General features: G+C 39.2%; 1 protein-coding gene and 1 pseudogene across 3 annotated transcripts in view; both read right to left on the reverse strand.

Moving 5' to 3' along the window:
- The window catches only part of usp7 (ubiquitin specific peptidase 7 (herpes virus-associated)), a 67599-nt gene that overhangs the window by 22365 nt on the left and 19170 nt on the right, over positions 1 to 26064 (reverse strand). For all 3 annotated transcript variants that reach the window (XM_069905415.1, XM_069905413.1, XM_069905414.1), the window contains 12 exons: positions 17348 to 17546; positions 16430 to 16568; positions 12834 to 12922; positions 12440 to 12548; positions 11434 to 11564; positions 9986 to 10040; positions 7069 to 7149; positions 6890 to 6980; positions 6729 to 6811; positions 6242 to 6351; positions 4444 to 4600; positions 2179 to 2323 (listed from right to left, as the gene is read on the reverse strand). In XM_069905415.1, the coding sequence (XP_069761516.1) occupies positions 2179 to 2323; positions 4444 to 4600; positions 6242 to 6351; positions 6729 to 6811; positions 6890 to 6980; positions 7069 to 7149; positions 9986 to 10040; positions 11434 to 11564; positions 12440 to 12548; positions 12834 to 12922; positions 16430 to 16568; positions 17348 to 17546 (1389 nt within the window). The remainder of the gene's footprint in view (positions 1 to 2178; positions 2324 to 4443; positions 4601 to 6241; positions 6352 to 6728; positions 6812 to 6889; positions 6981 to 7068; positions 7150 to 9985; positions 10041 to 11433; positions 11565 to 12439; positions 12549 to 12833; positions 12923 to 16429; positions 16569 to 17347; positions 17547 to 26064) is intronic.
- LOC138747802 (U2 spliceosomal RNA) lies at positions 22591 to 22691 on the reverse strand (annotated as a pseudogene).

Below are 26064 nucleotides of genomic sequence, written 5' to 3' on the forward strand. Positions count from 1 at the left end.
CAGGGTCAGGTTGGCTCTGGGCCTAATGGCTTTCAGGCACACCACAAGCTCATTGGGCACAACCTGGCAGTGCAGTGCCATCCGTCGCGCCCCCCCCGCCCCATCTAACTCCAGATGGGGCAGTAGGGGTGCAGTGCTGCCGAGCCCAGAGTTCACCAGAACGCTGCTCCAGATTGCGGCGACGGCATAATGTACGAGCAATGGCTGTCTTTGTTACCCATAATCCGGTCTGCCAGGGCCTGCTTCTCTCCCACCAGGCGCTGGGGACCGAGAGTCACCTTTCCACCGAAGAGAGGGGCAGAGACAAAACAGTGGACTGGGGGTGGGGGAGATGGGGAGGGATCCCCCTCTGAAAACAGAGAATATTTGCACAACATTTTTAGAACTCTTTATTCAACCTACCCCTACTTCAAAGGTCCAGCCTCTGAGAACACCACAACTCCAAAATCATTGCAACTCAACCTTATTTAGTGTAAACATCCTGTCTGTGTGAATGGCGATTCCGAAGGCAAGCATGCTCATTTCTTACATAACACGTGTTAAAACCACATTTGCTGAAAAGTCATCGACTGAACAAAGTGCCGGTTTTTGGAATCCCGGTTAAAAGGCTAGGCACCTGTATTCCAAAATAAACAATTTATTGAAAAGTTCAAAAATATCAAGAGCACACACACTTTACTCCAAATTGGATTCAATTTAAATGACATTTGATAATAATGAGTTGTCATCCACATAAGTATAATGTGCAGATGCAAGAAATTCTTATCTGATGCAGCCAAACAAGTGCTTTAAAAAACCACCAAGAGTATACAAATAATACATCTAATAACTACAGCAGTAAGACAAAGTGGCTTTTCAATAGTGCAGACAAGTCTGTGTAGTGCCAGAGCTGTGGATGATTAGGATAGAAAGGAGAGGCTCAAGAGCCTGATATCTGTTGGTGGGGGGAGAGAAACTCTTAGACTTCAAGGTGTTGGACCTCAGGTTTCTGTAAATTCTTCCCACAAGTAGTAGCACCATGTTCTGACCAGGGTCCTTCATGATGTTGGCTGCCTTCTGAAGGAAAAACCTCACATAGATGTCTGTAATGGCAATGTTTGCCACCTTCTGTGCTTCTGGGTACTCAAACAGGTTGTTATGCAACCAGTCAGTCTACTTTCCACAGTGCACACATGGAAGCTTGATAAGAGTATCCGATGAGTTTAGTCAGAATACAAGTATAGTCATTAATGATTCTAGCTTATCCCTTCTTATAGGATGCAATGGTGTACAAACCCTGCCACAACTGCTGAGTGTCCGATGGTCCAGAATTGTCTGTGCTGGTAATGGCCTTCCGGAGGTTGAAATCAGACATTTCTGAATCGCGTGACCTGAATGCCAGAATGTGGTCTTCAGCAGTTTGCATATCTTTTGGTTCATCCACAACTTCTGTTTAGCATATACCCAGACAGTCTTAATTGAAATATACTTGCCCACACATTCCTTAATAAAAATCTGTAACCACCTTGCATATTTTTTCAGATCCATTGCAGATTCCTTCAATGTGGCAGAAAACCATGAAGCTGCTTCTCTGCCTCCTTAGAGCACCTCTACATTCTTCTCTTTAGTTGACGAATGCAGAAAGAGGAATCACAAGCAGATGGACTGATTTTCCCAAGTGCGGGTGCAGATGGAACTCTATCCATCATGAGAGTCCGGCGGTGGTCGAGCGCATTCGTTCCCCGACAGGAGACACGCTCACCCTTGGTTTGGAGTACTCCTTTAAGTTCACAGAAGACCCCAGCAATGACCGAGAGGCTTCAGATTACTGCATGCACTGTTTATTGATCACAGACATGCCTCTGATTTGAACAGACAAAATGAGTTTTAACAACTCACCACCAGCCACAGAAAACTTTGCACAAATATCATCGATGGGAGTGGTTGGTCATGAATGCAAACATTTGCAGAAGGAATCATAATTTGTTACTGCCAACTCTCTCAATAAACAAGGCACGGATGATGGAATGGGACAGAGGGTTTATGCAGTGTTCTGTCTAAAACATGCCAAACATCTCTGTAGATTGTCAGGAACTTCCTGCCTGGATCTGAGAACAGATGGCGTAACGCCAATGACAAACGTACACTTCAAAATATATACTAGATAGACGAAAACATTGAGTCGTTGACTTTGCTTACTTAGTCTGGATTCCCTGATGTACACCAGCATGTACGCGTTGGTGCAGTGTCGCACAGATAGATCATCATCATGTCCCCCATAGTTGTGTTCAATTGCTTCTTCTTTTGTACACCTTGATACAACGTCATCATCGAATTTACACCACTTGAGAAAAAGACGTTAGAGCTTTAACAACAACGGTTATAACTGTTTCAACGAATCAAGCACAAACAGAATGGTGGAAATACTTGGACCAAGCAGCAGAGTCAACTTTTCAAAGCCATGACTTCATTGGCGATGAAGAGGGAGGAGAGGAGTGGAATTCAAAAACAGGAGAAGCAAAACCCTCCTGGTTCTGGATAATAGACAAGCTGGTAAGTACAATAACTACAAATGAGCACAACAGGATTAACGTTTCAGCTCAATGACCATTCATCAGAAGTGAGAAGATCTGGAAAGGCTCGTCACGGAACTCAATTTAATCTCTTTGTTGCTGACTCTCCTCCCACTTAAAAAAAAGCACAAGGCTCCTTGCAAACATTTAATACCTTCAATGACCTATCACACACATCCAATTGCTCCTAAGCATTTCAAAAGGATTTTCTCTTCAGTCTGCCCTGGTTCACTCTTCCATCTCCACTAACAACCACTCCACTTCTCGCAGAGTTTTCCCATGCAACTGAAGATACAGCACTGGTCCTTTTGCCCCTTTCCTTTCCACCAAAATCCCAAATACGAATTTTAAGATCCCAAATATGACAAATACTCTTCAAATGCAGGTTTGTTCAGTGCGATTTTGATCTTCAACTTTCAATTCTCCACCTGACTCTCACTTTGGCCGACTGCACCATTCCAAAACCCAACCTCAGGTCCAGGAACAGCATTTTATTTTTTGACCAGCCACATTCATGTGTTCAGGACTTAACACTGGATTGGATAGTTTCCTGTACAGGCCTCTCTGGTTTCAAACATCTGATTTATGGATAAGCATTTGAACAAGTTCTCATAAATGTGATTAAATTCAAAAACTTCACATTAATGCAGTAATTATATATCATTTTCTTTTACGAACACAAGCTGACAGTTTCAGCACAGGAAGTACAACGAAACAATGTAAAAGCCATTGATTCTCGCTGTCTGACCTGCCGAACATGGGCTTAAATTTTATTTTTTTGTTTTAGTTTTCAATTTCCAACTCCAAATTTTCCAGCATTTCCTTCATCTTCAAATCCATCTTCATTCAAGTATAACATTTCCTCCAGACAAATTACATTAGCAAACCTTCACCAATCTCTTTCAACCAGCATTGAGACCATGAAGAACATGCCACTTCTTTTCTCATCCCATCATTGATTCCCCTCACCAACTTTCTTTTGGATTATTTATTTTTAATTTCTGATGCACTGTCAAATAGATGAAACACTGATGCTTGAGATATTTTCTAAAAAGTTTGAACAATTCTCAAAATACATGTATACAACAATACTGAACTATGTGCATTTATGTAAAGCTAATAAAAGGAGGTATAATTTAGTGCCTGGTCAAGAAGAGAGCATGGTTAAACAGCAAACTATGTTCAACTGCAGCTTTGATCAACCACGAGGCAGTCCACTTTAAAACAAGAGTTCCTTGCTCAAGAGGGTAAAATCCAGATGTATCTACACCCATATTAAACCAAATTGATAGAAACTGAAAATGGGACTTCATCTTTTGAAATGGTTTGAAAATAGGATTTATTTTTAAGCAAGTGCAAGTAGGTTCTTAGGTTAAGATTAAAGCAGAATCCCAAAACACCCTACATTCACACATGTGAATGAATGATAGCAAGAGCAAAGCCAAAGCTGAAATACAGAATACAAAAGCTAAACTTGCAGTTCAAAGCCCAATCACAGGTATTTAAGAAAATATTTCACAAAACTAGCATTAATTCTGAAGTGACTTGTACACAGTGAAAAATTACATTTGCAGAAGCAATTTGCTTGCTGAGACATTGTTTATTTATAACCATATAATATTTCTAACATTAAAATTCATCCAGAAATTAATGAACAAAATTGAAGCTGCAGTCGCAAATTTGTCACACCAAGCAATCTAGAAAAAAAGTGTTCCCAGTCAATGAAGATGAAATTAAACACTTTAGCCCAGTTATCAATTTGCAATCAATTAAAAATAACTGATACTTCACATTTCTATATTAATTTAACATTAATGGTTGCTTTGATTCCCCCCCCATCCCCAATAATATACCAATTGTTTGCAGCTACAACACTTGTTTATATACTCACTTTACCATCACCCTTAGGGTTGAGGTAGACTACATAGTGACCGCCATGATTATCTCCACTGTGTACCAGCACTGCATGTAGTATGTAGTTAGCAGAGTCCTTGGGGTCGGGTTTCTGAAGAAATTCATCAAGGGGCAAATGCTCAGGAAATTCAAATCTGAAATAAAACCCACAATAAAATTACCCTTGAAAGTAGAAAACTGTTCATTTTTATAATTCAATATGAAGTGAATCAAAACAGGTGCCTCATAGTGACAGCAATTCAGGCTCACTCCTGGCCTGTGCTGTTTGGAATTTGCAGGTTCTCCCTGTGACTTGAGGGTTTCTTCTGGGGTTCTGGTTTGTTGCCATATCCCAAAGATGAACTGTTTGCAGATGATTGAGCCATCATCCTGACCGAATTACGATGTTGCTAATCACTCCATTTGAGTGGGTAGAAATCATGGAACTGCTCAACTAACAATACCGTGAATACTTTCATCAGAATGATGCAACAGTACAAAAGGCAGCTCACCACCATCTTTTCAAAAGCAAGTCCCAAAAATGAATTTAAAAATAAACCTCAAATTTTGATAATTTCCTGTACAGTACTGTGAAAAATGGGACTTCTGCTACTATACAGGGAAATAGATAAAGCTTTTTCACAGACCATTAACAGAAGCAAGTAGCCTTGATTTTTATAATAACTGATTAATGAAGAAAATTTCATCCTCCTCATCTAAATTTTACCAATGGCAAACAACAAATTTTGAAAAACACATTAGTTTGAAATCCAAATTTCCACGGGACTATTCTTCTCTTACATCCGACTTCTTTCTTTTAATAGATTTCTAATGTGAAGTTTGAGAATGCAAGAGCATTCCATCAGATGGACAAACTGCATTTCTAACAGACACAAAAAGCCACTATTTACCAGACAAAAACAAAGTTGGTTGCAGGAATAAATGATGGAGGTGGTTAATATAATTTCTGCCCCAATTCTTTGGTGACCTCAATCAACTGGACCTGACCACTCTTATGCATGAGAAATACAATAAGAAATGATAATTGTCCTACACTGGTCTCACATCATTTGTGATCAACTGCTTCATGGGGCTGATGAATTCCAAGCAAACAATCTTCATGGCAAGAGAAAATGCACCTTGGATTTTGCCATCAACTTGGAGCAGAAATTCACAAAAAGGAATTAAATAAACAAACCGTGAACCAGAGTGCTCAGAAAATTTATAAATCAAAACTAACTGAATCGAGACCGTTTAGAACAATTTTTTGTTCAAGAGCAAAAAGCATACACAAAATGCATTCATTTTTCACTGTATGAACATTACCACACCACAGGCTCTTTAGCCCATGATGTGCTGACCTACGTATACCTACTCAACAATCCAACCTGACCTACCGCACACCCATAGTCCTTTTCTTTTCTTACATCCATGTGGCTGTCTGAGTCTTTTAAATGTCCCTATTGTACTTGCCTCCACCATTACCCTCAGCAATGCATTTCAGGCACCCACCACTCTGAGTAAAAAGCTTATCCCTGACATCTCCCTGAACTTTCCACCCTTCACTTTAAAACAGATGTCCTAATGGTATTTGTTACTGTCGCCCCAGGAAGTAATACAACAATTAACAAAAAAGTTAGACGGACCTAACGTAAAACTATTCTGCATTGCACAATGCAACAATGATGTACAGCAGCTAATTACCAACTAAAATATACATTTGAATCCTTGTTGAAACAAACTATCAGTTCAATTTATAAAATAAATTTCCCAAGATTGAGCAAAGGTTTATTTACCTGTCATTTATCTTAATATTCTGATCAGTCTGTGGGTCATACATAAAACGCATCAGCTGAAGATGCAACACTGGTGGAAATGTAAGAAACTTCACACCCTTTTCAGCGTCCTGTAAACAGCAGATAAATATTAGCAAATGCACAGACAAGATCATGTGTCTTCTTGGATAAGTCTCTTGATCCATTATCTTGAACTTCCATCAAAGACTAAGATATTGGAACAGGAATTGAAGTGTTACATTTTGATACAAATTCACACAAACTGGAAATACGATACATATCAAAATTCGCATGCTGGATAGTTTTTTTTTAAAAATGGGAAATAAAATTTTGGGTTTTAAACAGAGCAAGGTAACTTTTCTACATTTCTCTGAATGCATTTAGCATGTTTAATTACACAATTACATATTAACTCTATGCCATTGCTACATCAATGTTCAATTAAATGACTGATGTTTCCACATCTACATCAGTGTTAGAAATATACCTGTAAACCATGCTCGCCTGCATCATATTTGTTATCCCCGTCCAGCTGTTCCACTGCCACATAATCTTTGAAAGATTCAAATACTGAGGAACAAAAGGAAGAGGCTGTTAATTTGCTGCAATTAAAAACAGTTAAACCAACCAATAGTAGTAGTTACTCACTGTTTTTCTTTCCCTTTATACTGAGTTGAATATCATAGTAATCTTCTATTCTCTCAGATCGATACTCCACATGCTTGCATTGAATGTACGACTTTAAAAATAAAAGTAAAAATGTTCAGAGATGGCAAAGAGCGATTTTTAAAAAATTAACTCTTCTCAAATAATTCTGCTATACTTACCACCATTTTCCCTCTGAATAATTTTGGAATTGTTCCCTCTACACAGGTCCCTTTCATTTTATTCTCCACATTATCGAGTAGCTAAAAAAAAGAATTCTATTGTCAGATCAATTATCTATTGATTTTTTTTTCCTCCCCCCAGACTAAAGCTCCTTACCAAATCAAAAATGCTTTATCCAGGACCAAATGCACAGGGCATTTACTTATCGTTCTTCAATGCTAATTATTAGGAATTCATGGAAGTACACTATTAGGCTTCCCTATGGGGATATCACAAGAGTAGTTGATATGACTGCAATTAAATATCCCAATTTAAAGAAAAATTGCTTGCTGTTCACCCTACTTCCATGCCTGAGTCAGCAGGTTTTTTTTTAAAAAACAGAATTTCCTCAATAATTAATTTTGAGTACCTCAATTTTGCATGCAGTAGTCTTCAGCAGGCAACAAAGGCGCATGGCTGGTCATGGAAAGCAGCTATTTACAATTTAGTGTTATTTCATTGTTCAAGTATTTATATATGCTGAGATGCTGCTACTGCCAAGTGTAATCATTCACACCCATTTTTAGCAGTGAATTATAAACCACGGAGAAGAAATGGTCTACATCAAATATTCACGATTTGATGGGAGTAAATAATATTGTAGTTGCTGCTCTCCCATATCTGTCCTTTCATTTAGACATCCAGTTTATTAACTTTAATTGCAAGTTACTCTTGACCCCCAAATAAACTAATTAAAATTAGGGTAATATAGAAAATATTCTAAAAGAATTACAAACCCCAAACTTGGGAGTTTTTAAACAATTCAAAGTTACAAAATCAATGAAGCCTTATGTTTCCAAAACTGAGCTATCTACTTTGGAAAAATGGAAAACATAAAAAGACGGGTGTACAAAAGGATCTATAGGTCAGAGAACTCTTATTTTTTTTGTTAGCGAGCAGACACAGTAATTAGAGTCTAATGGAATGATGGACCAAAGTTCTTATGCATTCAACTTTTTAAAAATATTAAATGCAACCTCAGAGGGGAATGATTTGAAGACACTTGCGGATCTATGAAGAATTTGACCTCCATATTTAAGATGAACAGTAGAACTCTAATTATCAAAAATCTGTTTGGCTCTGAAATTTTTTTCCTGATAATTGAGGATTTCAGAAAAATCAGAAATCCTCATTGATCGGAAAAATTTCGAAGCAGAAATGACGTCATTACGCTTCCAAAAAATTTCAGATAAATAAGGGTACCCGAAACAATCAGAAATCCTCAGTTATCTGAAATGTTTTCAGAGCCGAACAGGTTGAAATTTTTTTGGAAAAAACTGAGAAGAATTTTGAATTTTTAGTGTTGGACTTGTCTGATTTTGTTTGGGTTGTTTTTTGGTAAGAATTAAACTAATTCATACTTAAGAAGCCTTCCCTTGTAACAGTGTTTAAAAAACGACAAACAAGTGATTTGTTGTGGATACTGGGCTGTTTTTTTAAAAAAAAATGACCAGTTACAATATCGTTTTTCCAAAAATGATTGGAGTTGTACTGTACAACTCCAAATATCCAGAATGGTTGGGACTGAGACTGGTTACATTTAAAAAAAAACAGCCCAGTAGCCACAGCAAATCGCTTGCAACAGTAGTTAAGCAACAAACAACAAGGAGACTTTTCAAGGATGAAATAATGTTTAATTCTTACCAAAAAAATGCTGGCTGCCACTGATCAACAAGACCTCCCAACCACCACTAATCCTTAGGGAAGTTTCCAAGGCTGGTGGAACACTCACTGGAGAGTTGCCGGGCTCCTGTCTCCCTGGTCACTGGAGCTCCCAACCCTAGAGTCCCAACTCAGGATTCTCCATTGCTAGGCCTATCGCACACTGGGGAATCTGATGTGTGGGTGCAGCAGTAGGCCGAGGGGAGGGTTTGGAATTGGTGTCAGGCAGCTCTGCTGTACTGAGGGGGGGGGGGAGGAGGGGAGGGGAGGGGAGGGAACTCCAGTGTGCCCGAGGTCCCACTCCCGCCTGGTAGCCCAACGTGCCCGCTTCTGTCCTGGAGGCTGTTCTCTTTGATGATGCCGGGACAAGGGATTCTTCCGACTGCTTGCAGCTGGGAAACAGTGGCACGCAGTTTGAGAGGGAAGAGTTGGAGAGAAAAGTCAATAGGGTTAAGTAAAGAAGAAATGGAAAGAGAGAGGGGAGGGAGTTACCTGAAACGAGGACAATCGCCGTTCTAATTTCATGTCAGGTGAATTTTTTTTTCAACCTGTGGTCAGCTTGGCTCCAAAAAAATTTCAGTAAATGAGGATTTCGGAGAATCCGATTTCGGATAATTGGAGTTGTACTGTACTTGAATTGGAAACAATACAAATAACATTTATGAGGTGAATTCCTGTGATGAAGTGACTAACATAGAGTTTGAGTAGGCTAGGCCTATACTCTGGAATTAGGATGAAAAGAAGTTTGTTTGAAACATCTAAGATTCTAAGGGGGACTGACAGGCTGGATGCAGAGATATTTCTTGCAATGAGGTGATCTAGAAATTGCGGAGTGTTTCAGAATAAGCGATCACCTCCTTAAGATAGAGAGGAGGACAAAGAATTCCCTTTCACAGAGGATGGTATCCCTTCAGAATCCTCCATCTCAGAGCCAAGGAATTATAGAATATTAGGGAGCCAATGACTCTGGAGAGGGCAGTAAAGTTAAAATCAATTCTGCCTCAGCAAAGCAGGCCAAGGGTTCAATCCAAATCTTTAATATATTATACAGTTGCAGCCAATTTTGATATCATGAATAGCTTTAAAAAAAAACATTTCTGAAGAGATAACACTTGTGAATTTGTTACCAAATAGAACACAATAGACCAAAAGGATCAATATGCTTAAATACAATAAATGCAAACCATGAATTTATTCAGAGAAAAAAAAACTTACCACCCTGCAGAGTTCTTGGACATCATGTTGCATGAAACTGTCTAGTGTTTCCCAGCTACATGAGAAAATTCATTCATTTAGGATACTATCTTTTATGAACAGTAATAATTTAATGGCTTTTAAAAAAAAGTGAATTGTAATTTCAGAAACAATTTTCCAGAAAGATAATTCAACCATTGATGTATATAACATTTTTCCATACTGAAGCATGAAATTGCGAACAAGACCTTAATTATGGAAAAAATCTGACTTTCATCGAGTCAGGTCACAACAGTTTTAGAATGTGACAGCACAGAAAATAGATCATTCGGCCCTTCCAGTCTGTGCCGACCATCATTCCGCTGGTCCCATTAACCTGCTCCCATTCCATAACCCAACAGACCTCTCCCATCCATGTATATTTTCCAATTTATTCTTAAAACTTTAAATTGGTTATATTCCAATTACCAATAAGGATTGTAAATGGGACATTCATGAAAGTTTTCATCCTGTTTTGTTCGAAATCAAGATGAAAAATGCACAAAAAAAATAAATCGTATTTTAAATTAGAGTAATTTGCTACTGTTTTAGAAATATGTAATTAATCTTATGACTATAACCTACCATCACATTTTATTAGTTATTTCTCTTAGGACAGGGGAGAAATTTGGAATATTAAAATTTAATTGAAATGTAGACTGGTGTGACAGTATTACGCAAGGAACATGTTCAAAGGGTCTGAGAAGCAATGAGTCCAGACACATATTAGTTGCAATTGAAGTCTTTATTTGCCTGTGAGGGAAATTCATCTCAGAGAATCACTCACACAAAGCATGCACAACAGTCATATAACCATTGACAGCACGGAAACAGGCCACGTCAGCCCTTCAAGTCCGTACCGGTTCACTTGAACAATTCCACTAGCTCCTCCACAAACTCCTGAGGAATCAGACACAACTTAATAAGCAATAACGATAAACCACACAATATAGATGTTATGTGGAGGAAGACAACAACAGAACCCACTACCCTCGACCAGGTGCAGATAGGGCACTGAAATTAGTTTAGAAGCACGGTTTAATGACGGTTGACGAGCGTGCACCACAAATGAGTGTGCACCCATTACTGGCACACACCTTTATATCAATTCTCCAGCATCAGGTCTTGCTTTTGACCTGGAGTGGAGCCCAAGTAGGTTCCTTGGGGGGAAAAGAGACCCAGCTGCTCCACGTGTTGGGCTTTATACCCCTCTGCTGGTCAGTGGGGGCGGCTCAGTGATTAACAGAGACAGTGGTCTTTTGAAAAGGCCAATGACAAGGTCAGTGCTCAGCATGAGTGGTCCATCTTGATCAAGCTGCAGTGACTTCTGATCAGGTTCCTTCTGGGGAGGTCACATGACCTTCCACACAGTAATCAGAACACAAAAAGGAAGATTTTTTTTCTTCTGTTAGAAATACACTCTCACTTACCCAAAAGATTTTGTCAGTTTCTTAGTTCCAACAGGTTTATCACTGTGCTGCAACTCATAGAACACTCTTTGCAATGCTAAAGGGACACTTTTGGATGAATCATCCCCTTCTGTTGGCATCATATAGACAGCCTATGATAAGAGCACAAATTAAAAATTATGAGAATCAGTATAATTCAACTAAAGTGGCAAAATTTTATCACAGCAATTTACATTATTGGAGAATGCATTTCCAAATTTAGTGCTTTAAATGGAGAGAATGTAAAAAAAATCCTCCAAGTGAAATTTGCATCGACGTGGTCTAGTTTTCAGTTAGAGCTGCAAATTTCACATTTATTCAAAAGGCATACTGAGCATTCAAGGCTCAAGCCCATTATATCAAATCACGAGTGTAACCATTTCAAATTGCCCCTCATTTTAATTCATACCTATTCTATGCAGCACTTGGAATAACTTAGGGAAACTACTATTTCAACGACGTGCAAAACCGATGCTTAAGTAAAACAAAACAATGACTTACTAGGGGGATAAAGGAGGTTTAAAAAAAATTAAGGAAAAGGTTGCGTGAAAAGGCAGATGTGTGCATTGGGATGTGTTCCACCAAAATCGTCCTTCTTTGAAAGGAATGAATGTCGTGGGTGTCGCAGCTCAGCCAGATTATGCCTATTGAACATCCCCTTGCAGTTTTCATAACTAATCAGTCAGGAAGTACGGCTAATTTTACTATCCCTGGTTCAAAGCGAGACCTCTATCACAGTGCCTGCACGACCACCACAATCATAAAATATTCTCCCCTGGACTCTACCATTTGTAAGCTTAATTCTTTGGAAAGGTTCCCGAAGCCTGAATAATTCAAATATTTTAAGGAGTTTTTTTTCCGACAAATATTTCCTCATCACAATGTTACTATTTAGACCACAAGCTTTAGAAAAAATTACAAATGCATTGGATTACTGCATTCATCCAACAATCATCTGCAAGGCTCAATGCAATGACACCCACATTACCTTTCGCAACTGATTGGTGAAAAACAGCGTCTGCAATAAGCTATTCATGTAACATGTTGCTCCTTGGTTTTTCAATCCTACATAGCCTGTGTGTTTCTTTGAATCCCACCTAGAATGACATTTTTAAAAATTGCATTAATTTGTAGATTTCCAATGATGCACTCAACCAAAAGACATGCAGAAATTCAGCAGGTTCCAATTTTCAAGATTTCCTGCCTCCCATGAGACTTAAAGGCACTGTTAAGGACATATTTACCTGGCAAGTTTCATAAGTGAAAAGCTGAAAAGTTGCAAGTTAATGCTTGCATACTGTATAATCATCAACGATTTATGCAAATACCTTTCCATTAATCAACTGCTAAAACACCAGTTACAACTTTAATACGTTACTTACGCCACACCATGTGGTGCATCAGCCTGCACAAAGACTTCAAATGTAACCTTGTCATCTTCAATGAAACCTTTTTCAGCATCAGTTGCTTCCTAAAGAGATTTTTAAATAGGCTTTTAACTCAGAATTCAATTAGAAAATTAATTCCAATGTTTATTCAAAAGAACATGAAGATCAATCTTAAATTACTAACATTTCAGCTCACACAATGAGAATTGAATTTAGGACCATACTACACATTTGCAACACAACACGCAAAATGACCTAATATTTACAACTTCCTGTTCCCCGATTTTAACGATGGTCTTGTGGAATGCTTCTCGTTAAAAATCAATGGATATGTTATTCAACATTCAATATTAGCCCCTTTCACAACGCCAAATAAAGTGAATTGAACAGGGCAATTTAGCAGGTAATCTGGGAATGTGACAGGTTCTGCAGGCAGGGCAGAGTTAACTCGGATTTGACTTGGTACCTGGTAAGACTGATATGTGAATGGGCAACCAGCTCTACCAGGTACCATTAGAGATGTCAGTGCCTGTGTGCATCGGTCCGGCAGTTTTAATATCAGTGCAATTATGTTTCACAGGGTGGCCAGTGGAACTGTCACAGAGTGGCTGGCGAGGCTGTCAACGAGCACCTGTGCTTTAAGTAATCTCACGATTACTTATTACACCTAATATAATGAAAATGCTAGGTTGTTGTTCTCTACCCAGTATGATCACAGAACATGCATTAGTGCTCAGCCCAATGTCCTTTCAGTTCCAAAGCTTGAAGTCTGAAGCCCGCTGTAGCAGATTTTCCCACGGACTTTTACACATTGTGCACTTGCGTCTTTATTCCCCCTACGATTTCACTGGTCTGTGAGCACGTAATACATCACTTGGGATGCCTCCCCTTAGTTTCGAGATATCCACATGAACCAAGCAATTCATGGTCCAGTGTGAACGGCTTGCCAGGTCCTGCAACGTGGGTTATTTACTCACCTTTTTGGAGGGTTGGACTACTCACCTAATTGCAATGGTTTGATTCTAGGGAAATATGAACTGTACAAACAACATGAAAACAATGTCATAGTCTCAGAAGACTAAAAATGTACAGTTTATAAGAATTGGACCCAAATCTAAAATGCACAGGTGCAAATTTTTCCATGAAAATGGAAATGACAGGAGATGGTTTCCTGTTAAATTTTGTTAAATTTGTAAGTGGACTTCTGATTCTATGTCTCTGGTAATTCAAATAAAGAGTTAACAAAAACAATTCCCAAAAGAAAGAATATTAAGAAAATTAAAACACATTTGTGGTGTCAGAACACAAAATAACACCACACATTAAGAGAATAGTTAGCCATAATATATTCTCTCTGTATTACAGGCTCTATTTGAACAAGCAAATTAGAACTTTCCATACAAATTGCAGATTAACCAGAGAAAAGGAAATTGATAACATTCAAAGGGAATACCTTTCTAAACAATTCCTGTAAATCAAGAAATATCCATGAAGGCTGTGAAATCGAGGGATCAAAAACATTAAAATCTAAATCTTTTATTTTTGTAGTAGAACGGCAGTACCTCAATAGTAGGATGGTCATCTTAAAAACAATACATCCAAGGGGAAGTCTGGCAACACTTCCCCCCCCAGTTTAGGACAGAGTCAGTGCTATATGGCAGAGAAATAAATTCTTGGGCCAAATTATCCAGGCCAGCCAACATGTCCACGAGATCTAGCCTTATTTGCCTACACCTGCCAAAATTGCTCTCAGCACTTCCTACTTCCTATCCATGTATCTGCCACACATCTTCTCAGTGTGCCAGCTTCAACTAATTCCCTGGTGGTTTGTTCCAAGCCTGGACAACCTTCTAAGCAAGTTCCCTTCAGACCCCCGCCATTTACCTCTAGTTTTAGGCACTCCTACCCTGGGGAAAAGACTAACTGTTTAACTCATCTCTGCCCCTACCTAATTTTGTATACCATGCTCGAGGAAAAAAATCCTAGCCTTTGCATCCTTTCTGGTTTAATGATATCCTTCCTGAAGTAGGACAACCAAAACTGCATATGGTATTCCAAATGAGGTCTTGTACATCTATAACATGATGTCCCAACTCCTTTACTCATTGCCCTAACCAATGAAGGCAAAGGTGTCAAATGCCTTCTTTGTCTCCCTGCAATTGCTATTTTCATGGAACTATGTTGCTGGACCCTTTGGTCTGTCTGTTCTAAGCATTCCTATCATTTATGTGCAAATCCCACTTGGTTCATCTCGCCAAAGTCCACGAGAAAATCTATCTGCAATCTAGCAGCACTGACAATCCACTCAATCTTGTGCATGACCTGGAATTTGAGCCAAGAATGACCAGGAACTGAAGCTTCCAACACCGAAAGTGCAACAGAGGAAATGCAGCAGCAGCTTCTGCAACTCCTGCGATTCTTGAAGCTCATTATCGATAACCTCCTGCTTCTACACAATGCACGCCATTGTGGCCTCCTCCAGTAAAATATGCAGGAATCCGTAAATTTGCAAGTACTTAGCATCTATGTCACAAAAATATTTAAAAGATGTTCTGCTCAGCTGTTTGAAGTTGATGTGAGAGTTTAATGGCATAACTAAGCCTAACCACTGCTAACACTCTGATATTAAAACACCACGAATGCCTCATTATTCCCTCAAATTTCAAAATTCCATACCCATTTAAATTGAAAAAATCATTTTATGATATTTCAATTTCTACCTTAATCTCGTGTGCATGTCCAATCTTTATTTCGGCTCTGTAAAATGTTTAAAAAGTTGGTTAAAAGCTGTAATTTTTACTTCTTGATAGCTGTGAAAATTCTTCAACGATTGGTCGCTGAACCTGCTTGATGACATCACTTTTGTTGTGACACCAGATCCATAAAACCTGGCGCTTTACAGCAACAACTATCGTAAGCGATAAGATCCACACCAAGAGTTTGCTGGATCTTTGAAGGCAGCTTTCAAAGTCAGCAGAAAGCGATGATGCTTTGCCGCTGACCACAAAACTAGGCCAATGTTGAATTATCCTTTCTTGAATATTGTCAAAGGATCTTAAATTTGATGCGGATCTGTAACTCATTTGGCAAGCTTCCTGTGCAATCCAGGACTGTCCATCTTGTTGCATTGTCAAAATGGATGTTTTGGTTATTCGACTACTTGAGGTACCAAATGCACTGAATCCAACTATGCATTCCTCTTGACAAGTCCTTTTCTAGCTGCTTGGCAAAACAGTTGCAGGAAATGAATCAGGTTCCAGATGGCTCAGTTGGAAAGGATCAAAGACCTCACTCCAGCAAGACCATGACAGGTACCTGGAAACATGGACAACCCTGGATTAGATAGAAAATTGGTCAAGCGAGTTTTGGATTAGCACAAATTTAAGACCATTTGACAACACGAAGAAAGAATTCAGTATTTTGGGTTGCTGGAAACATGCCTGGTTGCCACTGCAGCATTATTACACTGGAAATGTTTAGTCAGATGCCTGCATACCCCTACTTTCCTGTAGCAATGTTGAAATGCAGCTCGACTTGGATTACAAATCAGAAAAGTTGGTTGCAGAAGTAGTAAATCTTTCAGCACTTACACTCCAAGTCATAAAATTAGAGAAACCCCAGTCATTTTCTTTGTGAAAGAAAAGATGACTAATCCTCCGACTAAAGGATTTCTCTTCATCTTTGTAGTTAATTATCTTCAACACAGCTTGAGCGTGACAGGACCATGACCTATGGAAGGGAACACAAGGAAACAAGTTTTATTTTAAACTGAACGCAATGTATCTAGTTTAAGGATAAAAATGCCATGTAATATCATCCAGATTTTTAAGGATATGGAGCAAAATATGATACAAAACAGGCAGTTGAAATCTTTGCTCCCTCTTGCTTTGAGGCACAGCAGTAGTAGTTCAGGATGCAATGCAGCACGACCGACTCCATAGACAGCAGCTTCCAAACACACAATTTTTACCAGTTGGAACAAAGGGAGCATGAGACCAGCACCTGATAGTTGCCTTCCAAGCCACACACCAACCTGACTTGGAATATATATTACTTCACCAGATCCTGGAAGAGCATTGTGGATATACCCACATCTCCAGGATCTCAGCAGTTCAAAACAGCAGCTTATTACCACCTTGTCAAGAACGGCAAGGGACGGGTGATTTATATGTAAGCTCCAACTGCAAAATCCAATTCCTTACATGAAATCAAAACTGAATGCTCAAATCATACCAGATTGGAAGGATTGATTAATCTTTGGCTAGCACCATTGTCTTTCAGATAGAGGATACTCTCTACGTCCCTCCTATTTATCTTATAAAGCTCAATGAATACCTCTAACATTCTCATAAGACATCAGTTTAAAAGTTGTAATAGATGGACAAAAACAATCTTCATATGCAAATTTTAATAAGCTCTGTGCCTTGTTAGTATTTTCTCCTCTAGTTAGAGAATAGTGATTTGATTATTTAGAAGCCACTCATAGAGCATCTTAAATTTTTACTTACGTAGAATCAGATTCAGCATTGCATTGTAGGAAGAATCCAACACTCTTTTGATGAGGCCGATCAGGATGGAAGCGAGGCATTACCATAATTTTCCATGGCAAATTTCGGACAAAACAAGGAGGACTCAACACGGACTCGCTCAGCCTACTAAATCGTTCAACGGTGTAATGAAATGTAGCCTCTGAGCGCCAACTGGTATCTGTCAAAATGACAAAGAATTGTTTAATAATGTTGCTTTTCTGACTGATACTTCATTTTGTGGCTTCCAGGGTGGAGGCTTGGAAGGGGGCATGGAGGTTTGCCAGGATGCGAGCTGAAGGGTATGATCTGGGAAAGTGTGGATGGACTTGGGCTGTGTTCTCTGGAGCAGAGGTTAAGTGAAATTGTGAGGAGCACAGATGGGATACCTGTTGGCCTTTACCCCATGGTAAAATATCACACAACACCTTTAAGGTGGAGGTTTGGGGGGGGGGGGGGGAAGAAGAGGAAAGGGTGGATTTTGAGGGGTAAGGAAAGTTTTTTTTAAAAGCATGGAGAATGGTGGTTGGCTGCCAAAGGTAATGGTGGATGGCAGTGTTTGGGAGGTTTTTGTTTCGAGACAAGTATGCAGGGAAGAGAGGGAGCAGATGCAAGCAGATATTGGTTCAATTTGGGCATCATTTTCATCACAGATATCTTGCGCTTCCTGCATTGTTCCAAGGGGTTTTATTTATTGACTAGGATTTTTGCCAAGTCAATAATTCAGGATAAAGCACAAAATATCCTCCCCCCCCACCCCGTGATCACATGACAACACATCAATTATAGAACAAATTAAGTTTCATCAGCAGGTAAAATTCTTCATTTGAAAGCACATTTAGGTTTTTACTTTTCATTTGTAAGTAAACACTATATGGCAAAGTTAAGTTGATTTCAGCTTATGGATCATTGCTTTGCACCTACCGATTTTTTTTTTTAAAAAAAGCAACTCAGATACCTCTATCGTTGGAGGAAAGCATTCCAGTGAGAGAATCATAATGCAAGCAAAGCTTGAGAAAAACTAAATTTGCACAAAAATGTACCAGGCTTTTGCAAAAAAAACTTGTATGTGGCAACAATAACCAATTGGCCATGAAATAATCACTAGTAACCAACCAGGTTTGAAAGGAATTACCACTGACAAGAGCCAGCTTGATTTGCGAGCAATTGTTGGTGGCATTTTTCACACCCCACTGCATACTTCAATTACAGCTGTCTTTTTGGAAACATTCTTGGGACAGCAGCTCGAATTTATTGCACAAATAGAATATTAGGGTAAAGGAAAAAAGGATCATAACAAATGGAATATTATTGTTCCTGAGATTTTCAAGTTTTTAAATCATCCCGAGTGGGAATATCAGTATGAATGATACAAACACAAGTTTTTGAGATAAGAGGCCGAACTATTTATGATAAATGACTACACCCATTATAAATCATGTGCCAGTTTTTCATTTTGCATTCTAACAGCAGTAATGCAAAAATCACACAAATTTAGAAATGTAATTCAAAATACATTTTTCGTCTGTTATTCCGTAGCAACCAAAATCAACTTAGGAATAACATGAAACTGAACCCATCATGGAAAATGTTCTTTGATCTAGTTCTGTACAACGATACAGGTAAAATAAACAATCATGTAGTTTGGGATCCTCTCGGAAAAAGCACAAAAGAGTATTACTCTAAAGCAAGGGAGATTATAATAGGATGAGGGAGGAGCTGGCTAGCATGGATTGGGAACACAGGCTTTTAGGTGGGACAGTTGAACAATGGAAGACTTTCAAAGACTTTTCGGTGCTTAAAGTTGTTTTCCAATTAAAAGCATGGACAGTGAGGATGGGGAGAACCAGCCTTGATTGACAATTTACCTTCCTTGAAATAAAGGAAGATAAACTAAAAGCTCATGCATACTAAGTTGCCAAGAGTAGTGAGAAACTGGAAAATTAGCAAAACTTTTAAAAGCAAGCAAGAACCACTAATCAAGCAATAAAGGGAAGATAGATTACAAAGGCAAACAAGCACAAAATACAAAAAATGGTAAAAGTTTATGATTACATCAAGCAGAAAAGTGTGATTGAAGTGAATGTAGGTCCTTTGGAAGATGAAAAAGGTGAACTACATTGTTTGGCTTGGCTTCGCGGACGAAGATTTATGGAGGGGGTAAAAAGTCCACGTCAGCTGCAGGCTCGTTTGTGGCTGACAAGTCCGATGCGGGACAGGCAGACACGGTTGCAGCGGTTGCAGGGGAAAATTGGATGGTTGGGGTTGGGTGTTGGGTTTTTCCTCCTTTGCCTTTTGTCAGTGAGGTGGGCTCTGCGGTCTTCTTCAAAGGAGGTTGCTGCCCGCCAAACTGTGAGGCGCCAAGATGCACGGTTTGAGGCGTTATCAGCCCACTGGCGGTGGTCAATGTGGCAGGCACCAAGAGATTTCTTTAGGCAGTCCTTGTACCTTTTCTTTGGTGCACCTCTGTCATGGTGGCCAGTGGAGAGCTCGCCATATAACACGATCTTGGGAAGGCGATGGTCCTCCATTCTGGAGACGTGACCCATCCAGCGCAGCTGGATCTTCAGCAGCGTGGACTCGATGCTGTCGACCTCTGCCATCTCGAGTACTTCGACGTTAGGGATGAAAGCGCTCCAATGGATGTTGAGGATGGAGCGGAGACAACGCTGGTGGAAGCGTTCTAGGAGCCATAGGTGGTGCCGGTAGAGGACCCATGATTCGGAGCCGAACAGGAGTGTGGGTATGACAAAGGCTCTGTATATTGGATAATGTGGAAACGGCTATGGCTTTGAATGATTATTTTGAGCCAGTCGTCATAGTGGAGGACACTTCTAACCTTAAATCATCCTTGGATGCAATGAGAGGACCATGATACGATCACAATTACTAAAGAGGCAAACTAATGAGCCTAATGGCAGACAAGCCCTCTGGTCTTAATGGAATGCATCCCAAAGTACTGAAAGAAATGGTCCAAGTTGTTAAGGCATTTGTGATAATTTCTAAAGCTTTCTAAAATTTCTAAAGCCCTAACCCCAAAGGCCGAAGCAACCCGGTGAGGTGCTGGAGGGGGGTGTCGCCGCCCACCTGCCTTGAGGGGGTCATGAAGGCAGAGGTGCGTGCGGGGGAGATGGGTCACGGATGACAGCATCACTGTGATGTCATCAGCTGCCCTGAGCCAGCCGCTTGCAGACCCTTTATGCAGCGAAGTGGAGCGCACCGCCCCACCTCTCACACTACCTTGGAGAGGGATTAGTCACTGCCTTGCACCCAATCATGGACCAGTTACGAAGGTAAGTTTTCCAACGCAAGGGCAGAGAATCTCCGCTTTTATATTCGGATTTTTTAGTTATGGACAAATATTTCACTGAAAGTGCCTGATAAACAAGGGAACTTTCTCCTCCAAACCCTGGAATTAATAGTAATTACAGATTTCAAACATCTCAACAATTTGCTCTGGGTTACTGCTAATACATTACTTTTATAATTTTAGTTTCTTGCAACACAAATTTGTTCAAGAATCAACCATCCAGAAAAGGAATGCACCACCAACCCTTTCACAATTTCACTTAAAGAATGAACAGTCTACAATTGTGCAAAATATAAACTTTTGTTGAGTCAAGCGATAGAGTGCATTCATTTGTTTTAAAATCAGCCATTTATGCAAAGGAGTGAAATGTGAAAGTCTGTAGATGCTGTGATTGTAGTAAGAACGCAAGTGCTAAAGGAACTCAGTTGGTCTTGCAATATCCATAGGAGGTAAAAATATATCTGATGTTTAAGGTCCAAACCCTTCAAGACAAAAACGTCAGTTATATAGCTTTACCTTCTATAGATGCTGTGAGATCTTCCAACATTTCTGTGTTTTTATTTATGCAAGGGAGCCTGTCAATTGTATGTTGTTAAAAACATTCACTATGAGCAAAAATATCCCAGACATTGCACCAAAGTTTCAAAATCTATTTCTTTATCCAATATTTGATTTTTCATTCACAAAACATGATGATGAAATTAACCATTCATCTTGCTCTGAATCGGGGTTTTTATTGAGCAGTAGGAGTACATAATCACGTTTGGTGTGAATTAGGATAACAGGAGCCATTTACAGACAGACAATCTCAACAAAACTGCAATCCACATTGAAAGGAGTATAATTGCAACTTCCCCAGTGAACATATGGAGAAGGGGTGGGCAACCTATAGCCCACCACGATTCAAATTTTTCCAGCCTGCAACCCAATCTGTTTGCCCGATCACCCTTAGGGCCTTAGCCGTTCCCTGCACTAAACTGTCATCCTTTATCTTTGGTGGCCCGGGGACTGTGCGCATAGATTAAACATCCCTCAGCAAAGGAAATACTTTGTGGCTATATAAATGCCTTCAGGGTTGTGAACCAGGCAATGAAATGACTACATTCACATGGAATATTCACTGAAGTCTTTCAACATTGTTATAACCAGGAATTGATCATCAATCGCCTCACTTTCTGCACTGGGAAAAAAAACTCACCCCGGTGTTCCTAGGAACACATTTCGCCCTCAAAATGGGAGAGACAAGTTGTGAATCAGTGACCAGCTGTCCCCACTCTTGGTCCCAGACCAATGATGAACATGGAATCAGACAACCAAAAGGGCAAACCTTTTGTAGGGACCCCAAAGTGCCCCCTCTCCTCTTCTGAGCTGCTGCCGCCACCCAGCCCCTCTCCCCCTTTACCATGAGGCACTCAAAAAGGTGCAAAGCCACATGTTCTTGTGTCAGACACTGTGATGTTCCTTCATCCGACTCCGGATGCAAGCAAAACTCATTGAGCACAAAATAAATGTCATTCACTTGGAAATGGGATTTGCCTCACACACTTGTAATTCAAAACACACCTTAGAGGGCAGAGAAATTAAATAAAAGCAGGATATTTGATCAAAAGCAGAAAGTTGAGAGGAATAATACAGTAGCTTCTGCTGCAAAAGATTCAAGATGCTGTATTCGACAAATTTATTTACATCTGCAGTTTTATGACAAAAATAATTGTTTTTAAAACTCCTGAACTATTTGAAGAATTACTTAAAAGGGACCAAGTTTAAAAGACAGTTTGCAGCTGTGTGTTTTGGGGTTAGTTATTTTGTTTATATTGTGACTAATTTTTCTCCTTTTTGACTTTTTGAAAAAAAAATTGTAATTTTAATGACTAACTCATGATTTTTGGTGCATTTCCAGATTTGAATATGACCTGAAATGTACCATCGTAGTTTTTTTTGGAAGAAATATAGTTGATCTTAAACTGATAAGAACAGATACTATACATGATCTTAGCCAAAAGGCCGAAAAGTGACCTTGTGTCAGATCAGCATGACCACAGTAATCAATGCAAGATATAGGGCTGGTGCAATACAACTTGCACCAGCTGTATCTAACACCACAAAGGATTAACAGGTCCAAGACAGACCTGTTGGATCAGTGTTTCAGATGCAGCATTGGGACAGGAACCTTGTGCACGTGACCTGGATGTGTTCCAAGATTAGGCCCTTCTGGAAAGAACGAGGGGAAGTTCTGGGGAAAATCATAGGTAAAGAATTCCCACAGGATCCTGAGTTGTTCCTGCTGGGTAACATGATGGACACAAGACTTACAATAAATATGACCAAATTTAATTTGTAATGATCGTTCTGACAGTGGCCAGGAAGTGCATAGCGGTTATCTGGAAATCCAACTCTCACCTGTGCATTGCACAATCGATCAAGGAGATGCAAGCTTGTGTTCCCTTGGAGAAGATGACCTATAATTGGAGGGGAAGGTATGGCACCTTTCAAAAAAATCTGCCAGCCGTACCTGAACCACATAGGAGCACGGCGGTGAAAAGTACAATCTTGCCTTGGGGCCCAACTCGCCCTAAATGGGTGGGCGTGCCTTAGCCCAGCCAGGAAAAGTCAAGGAACAAAGGGAGAAAAAAAAGTGGGGGGGGGGGGGGGGAAGAGAGAGAGAGAAAAGAAAATATATATATATATATATATTTTATATATATATATATATATATATATTATATATATATATATATATATATATTTATATATATATATATATATATATATAATTTCTATTTTATATATATATATATATATAATTTCTATTATATATATATATATATATATTTTTTTTATATATATATATATATATATATAATTTCTATTTTATATATATATATATATATATATATATATTATATATATATATATCACCTCAAACCGTGCATCTTGGCGCCTCACAGTTAGGCGGGCAGCAACCTCCTTTGAAGAAGACCGCAGAGCCCACCTCACTGACAAAAGGCAAAGGAGGAAAAACCCAACACCTAACCAACCAATTTTCCCCTGCAGCCGCTGCAACCGTGTCTGCCTGTCCCGCATCGGACTTGTCAGCCACAAACGAGCCTGCAGCTGACGTGGACTTTTACCTCCTCCATAAATCTTCGTCCGCGAAGCCAAGCCAAAGAATATATATCGGTCTGGTTCCTCCCTGCTGCACTGGACCTGACCCATAACTCCCCGATATTTTGTTGTTTAAATGTCTTTTTTGGTTACCCATTTGTCCGTGTGTTGAGTGTTTGAGGTTTAGGGAATGGGGTGGGGGGGGAAAAGAGAGGATAAGGGGGTTTTAGATTTGGACTTGTTTGTAATTTGTATAGATAGGACATGGACAAGTGGTAAATGACGTCAATTTGTAATGATTATCGCTGACAGACTGTAAATTACCATGTCCAAACCTGAAAAAAACTATAAAATATTAAAAGGAATAGTTTGTCTCTGGCTTGAACTTTATATGTGGATTGTTCTTTGATAAATTATTGTATGTTCATACATTGTACATTACATACTTCAAGTAGAGACAATAGAAAACTTAATACACATATCTGTGTTTCAGTATTTATTTTATTTATGGTAGCATTAGTGCAGCCATTCATCCACTGACACGCCATCCAACCCACACATGGTAAAAGGTTGCCCACCCGAATCCAGGGAATTCCAATGAAAACTTTAACCCCATTAGTGCCATGGTGATCGGAGGCTAGGTATTCACCAGTGAGCAACTCACCCCAATTCTCAAGGCAGAAGCAGCTAAAAGTTTGTCAGTTTACTTATAGACTTTCACCCATCACCTTTTCAATTTCAAAAGGAACACAAAGATAATTTGTAAATGCAAGCTGAAGCTTACAATGTTACAATCATTTTAGTGGAAGAAGGATTGCCCTCATAACAATTTGAGGTATGCAACTAATTTTCAAGGAGGCTGGGCAGTCAAGAAAGACCTTATCATTTACAAGGGATCCATGAACTTCTCCATTTCAACCCAATTCTACCTGAACTGAATTTGCACTCAGCAAAACTAGAATTCCAAGATACCCTGCACAGCATCTGCATTTGAAATGCATAAAATGTTAATTCCATTCAACGTTCCTGCAGTCTGGGACAGCTTGAACACACAAGGCATGAATTTGACAAAAACTCCTTAATTCACAAGTTTAGTTGCAGCCTACTTTCAATCCAATGCTCATGAGTTTAAATTAGAAAGTACAAGGTCAGACAAAAAAAATCCTTTAAATTATTCTACTTCCCAAGTTATTTCTGCAGACAATTATCAACTGTAAATTAAAATCTGTACACATCAAAAGAAAAACATCAACACCAGCATGTTCAAATTCCGATGTTATCACCACTTAAACAGTAAAATGATGCTAACTTTCTTAATGTAGCTAGTTCCATTCCTTTGTCCCTATGAGGATTTGTTCCTTATTTGTTTGTACAGGTTGAATAGGGAAGAATTAAGAAATCTTATTTCATGCTCCAAGTGGGGAGGGAAAAACAATTCCTTGTGACAAGGATTTTTATTAATCAGAGAACACCTACTCCATGGGGAGGCATCTTGCTAGAAAGTATGCAATTCTCAATCTTCTGTTTAGATGTGCAGGCATATATAAGCCATAAGTATTGATTTGTGGAATATCTGATCTGGAGGAGAATGTTTTTAAAATAAATCTGGTCCTTAAATATTTAGCAAAATATAAACCAATAGCATTATCGAATGTATGCCCAAAGCTATAGTTTAACTTTTAAAAGTTCACAATAGGCTATCGCAGCATTCAAAATCATTGCAATTACTACTACACAAGGACAGATAACTATTCAATGCCTTCAGTCGCCAGATGTAAACTATTTCGAAGTCCTATCAAGCAAAAAAATGCATTTCTACCAGTGTATTAAAAATCTCTGACTAAGTTCTAATTTTTCCACTCATGAAACTCAAAGAAACTTCAAATGTTCTAAACATGTTGCCTACAATTTTGCCCTCATATTTAGGAAAAACATCTCAGCTGCTATAACAGCTTCAATATCTCCAATGTTCCATGTTTCGTATTGCAAAAGTCAGCGACACAAACTAAAATGGATTTTGAAAAACCCATAAGCACAAATTGCAGAAGTGACACACATTATCCAATGCTTAGTTAATTGGTGGAAGCTTTCATGTCACAATACAGTCCAGGCAGTCTCTGGGTTAAAAACAAAATCTGTTTTTAAGTCTTAGTCGATTTTGCATAAAAGTCAGAATGGGTAGATACAGTTCTTATTTAGTATCGGTTTGCCATTTTTTTTGAAGCAGGCATCAGGAGATTCGTACAGAGCTTTGTTGCATTGAATTTATGCTTTGGAGGCATGG

Source organism: Narcine bancroftii, chromosome 12, assembly GCF_036971445.1.
Source record: "Narcine bancroftii isolate sNarBan1 chromosome 12, sNarBan1.hap1, whole genome shotgun sequence".
NCBI lineage: Eukaryota > Metazoa > Chordata > Chondrichthyes > Torpediniformes > Narcinidae > Narcine > Narcine bancroftii.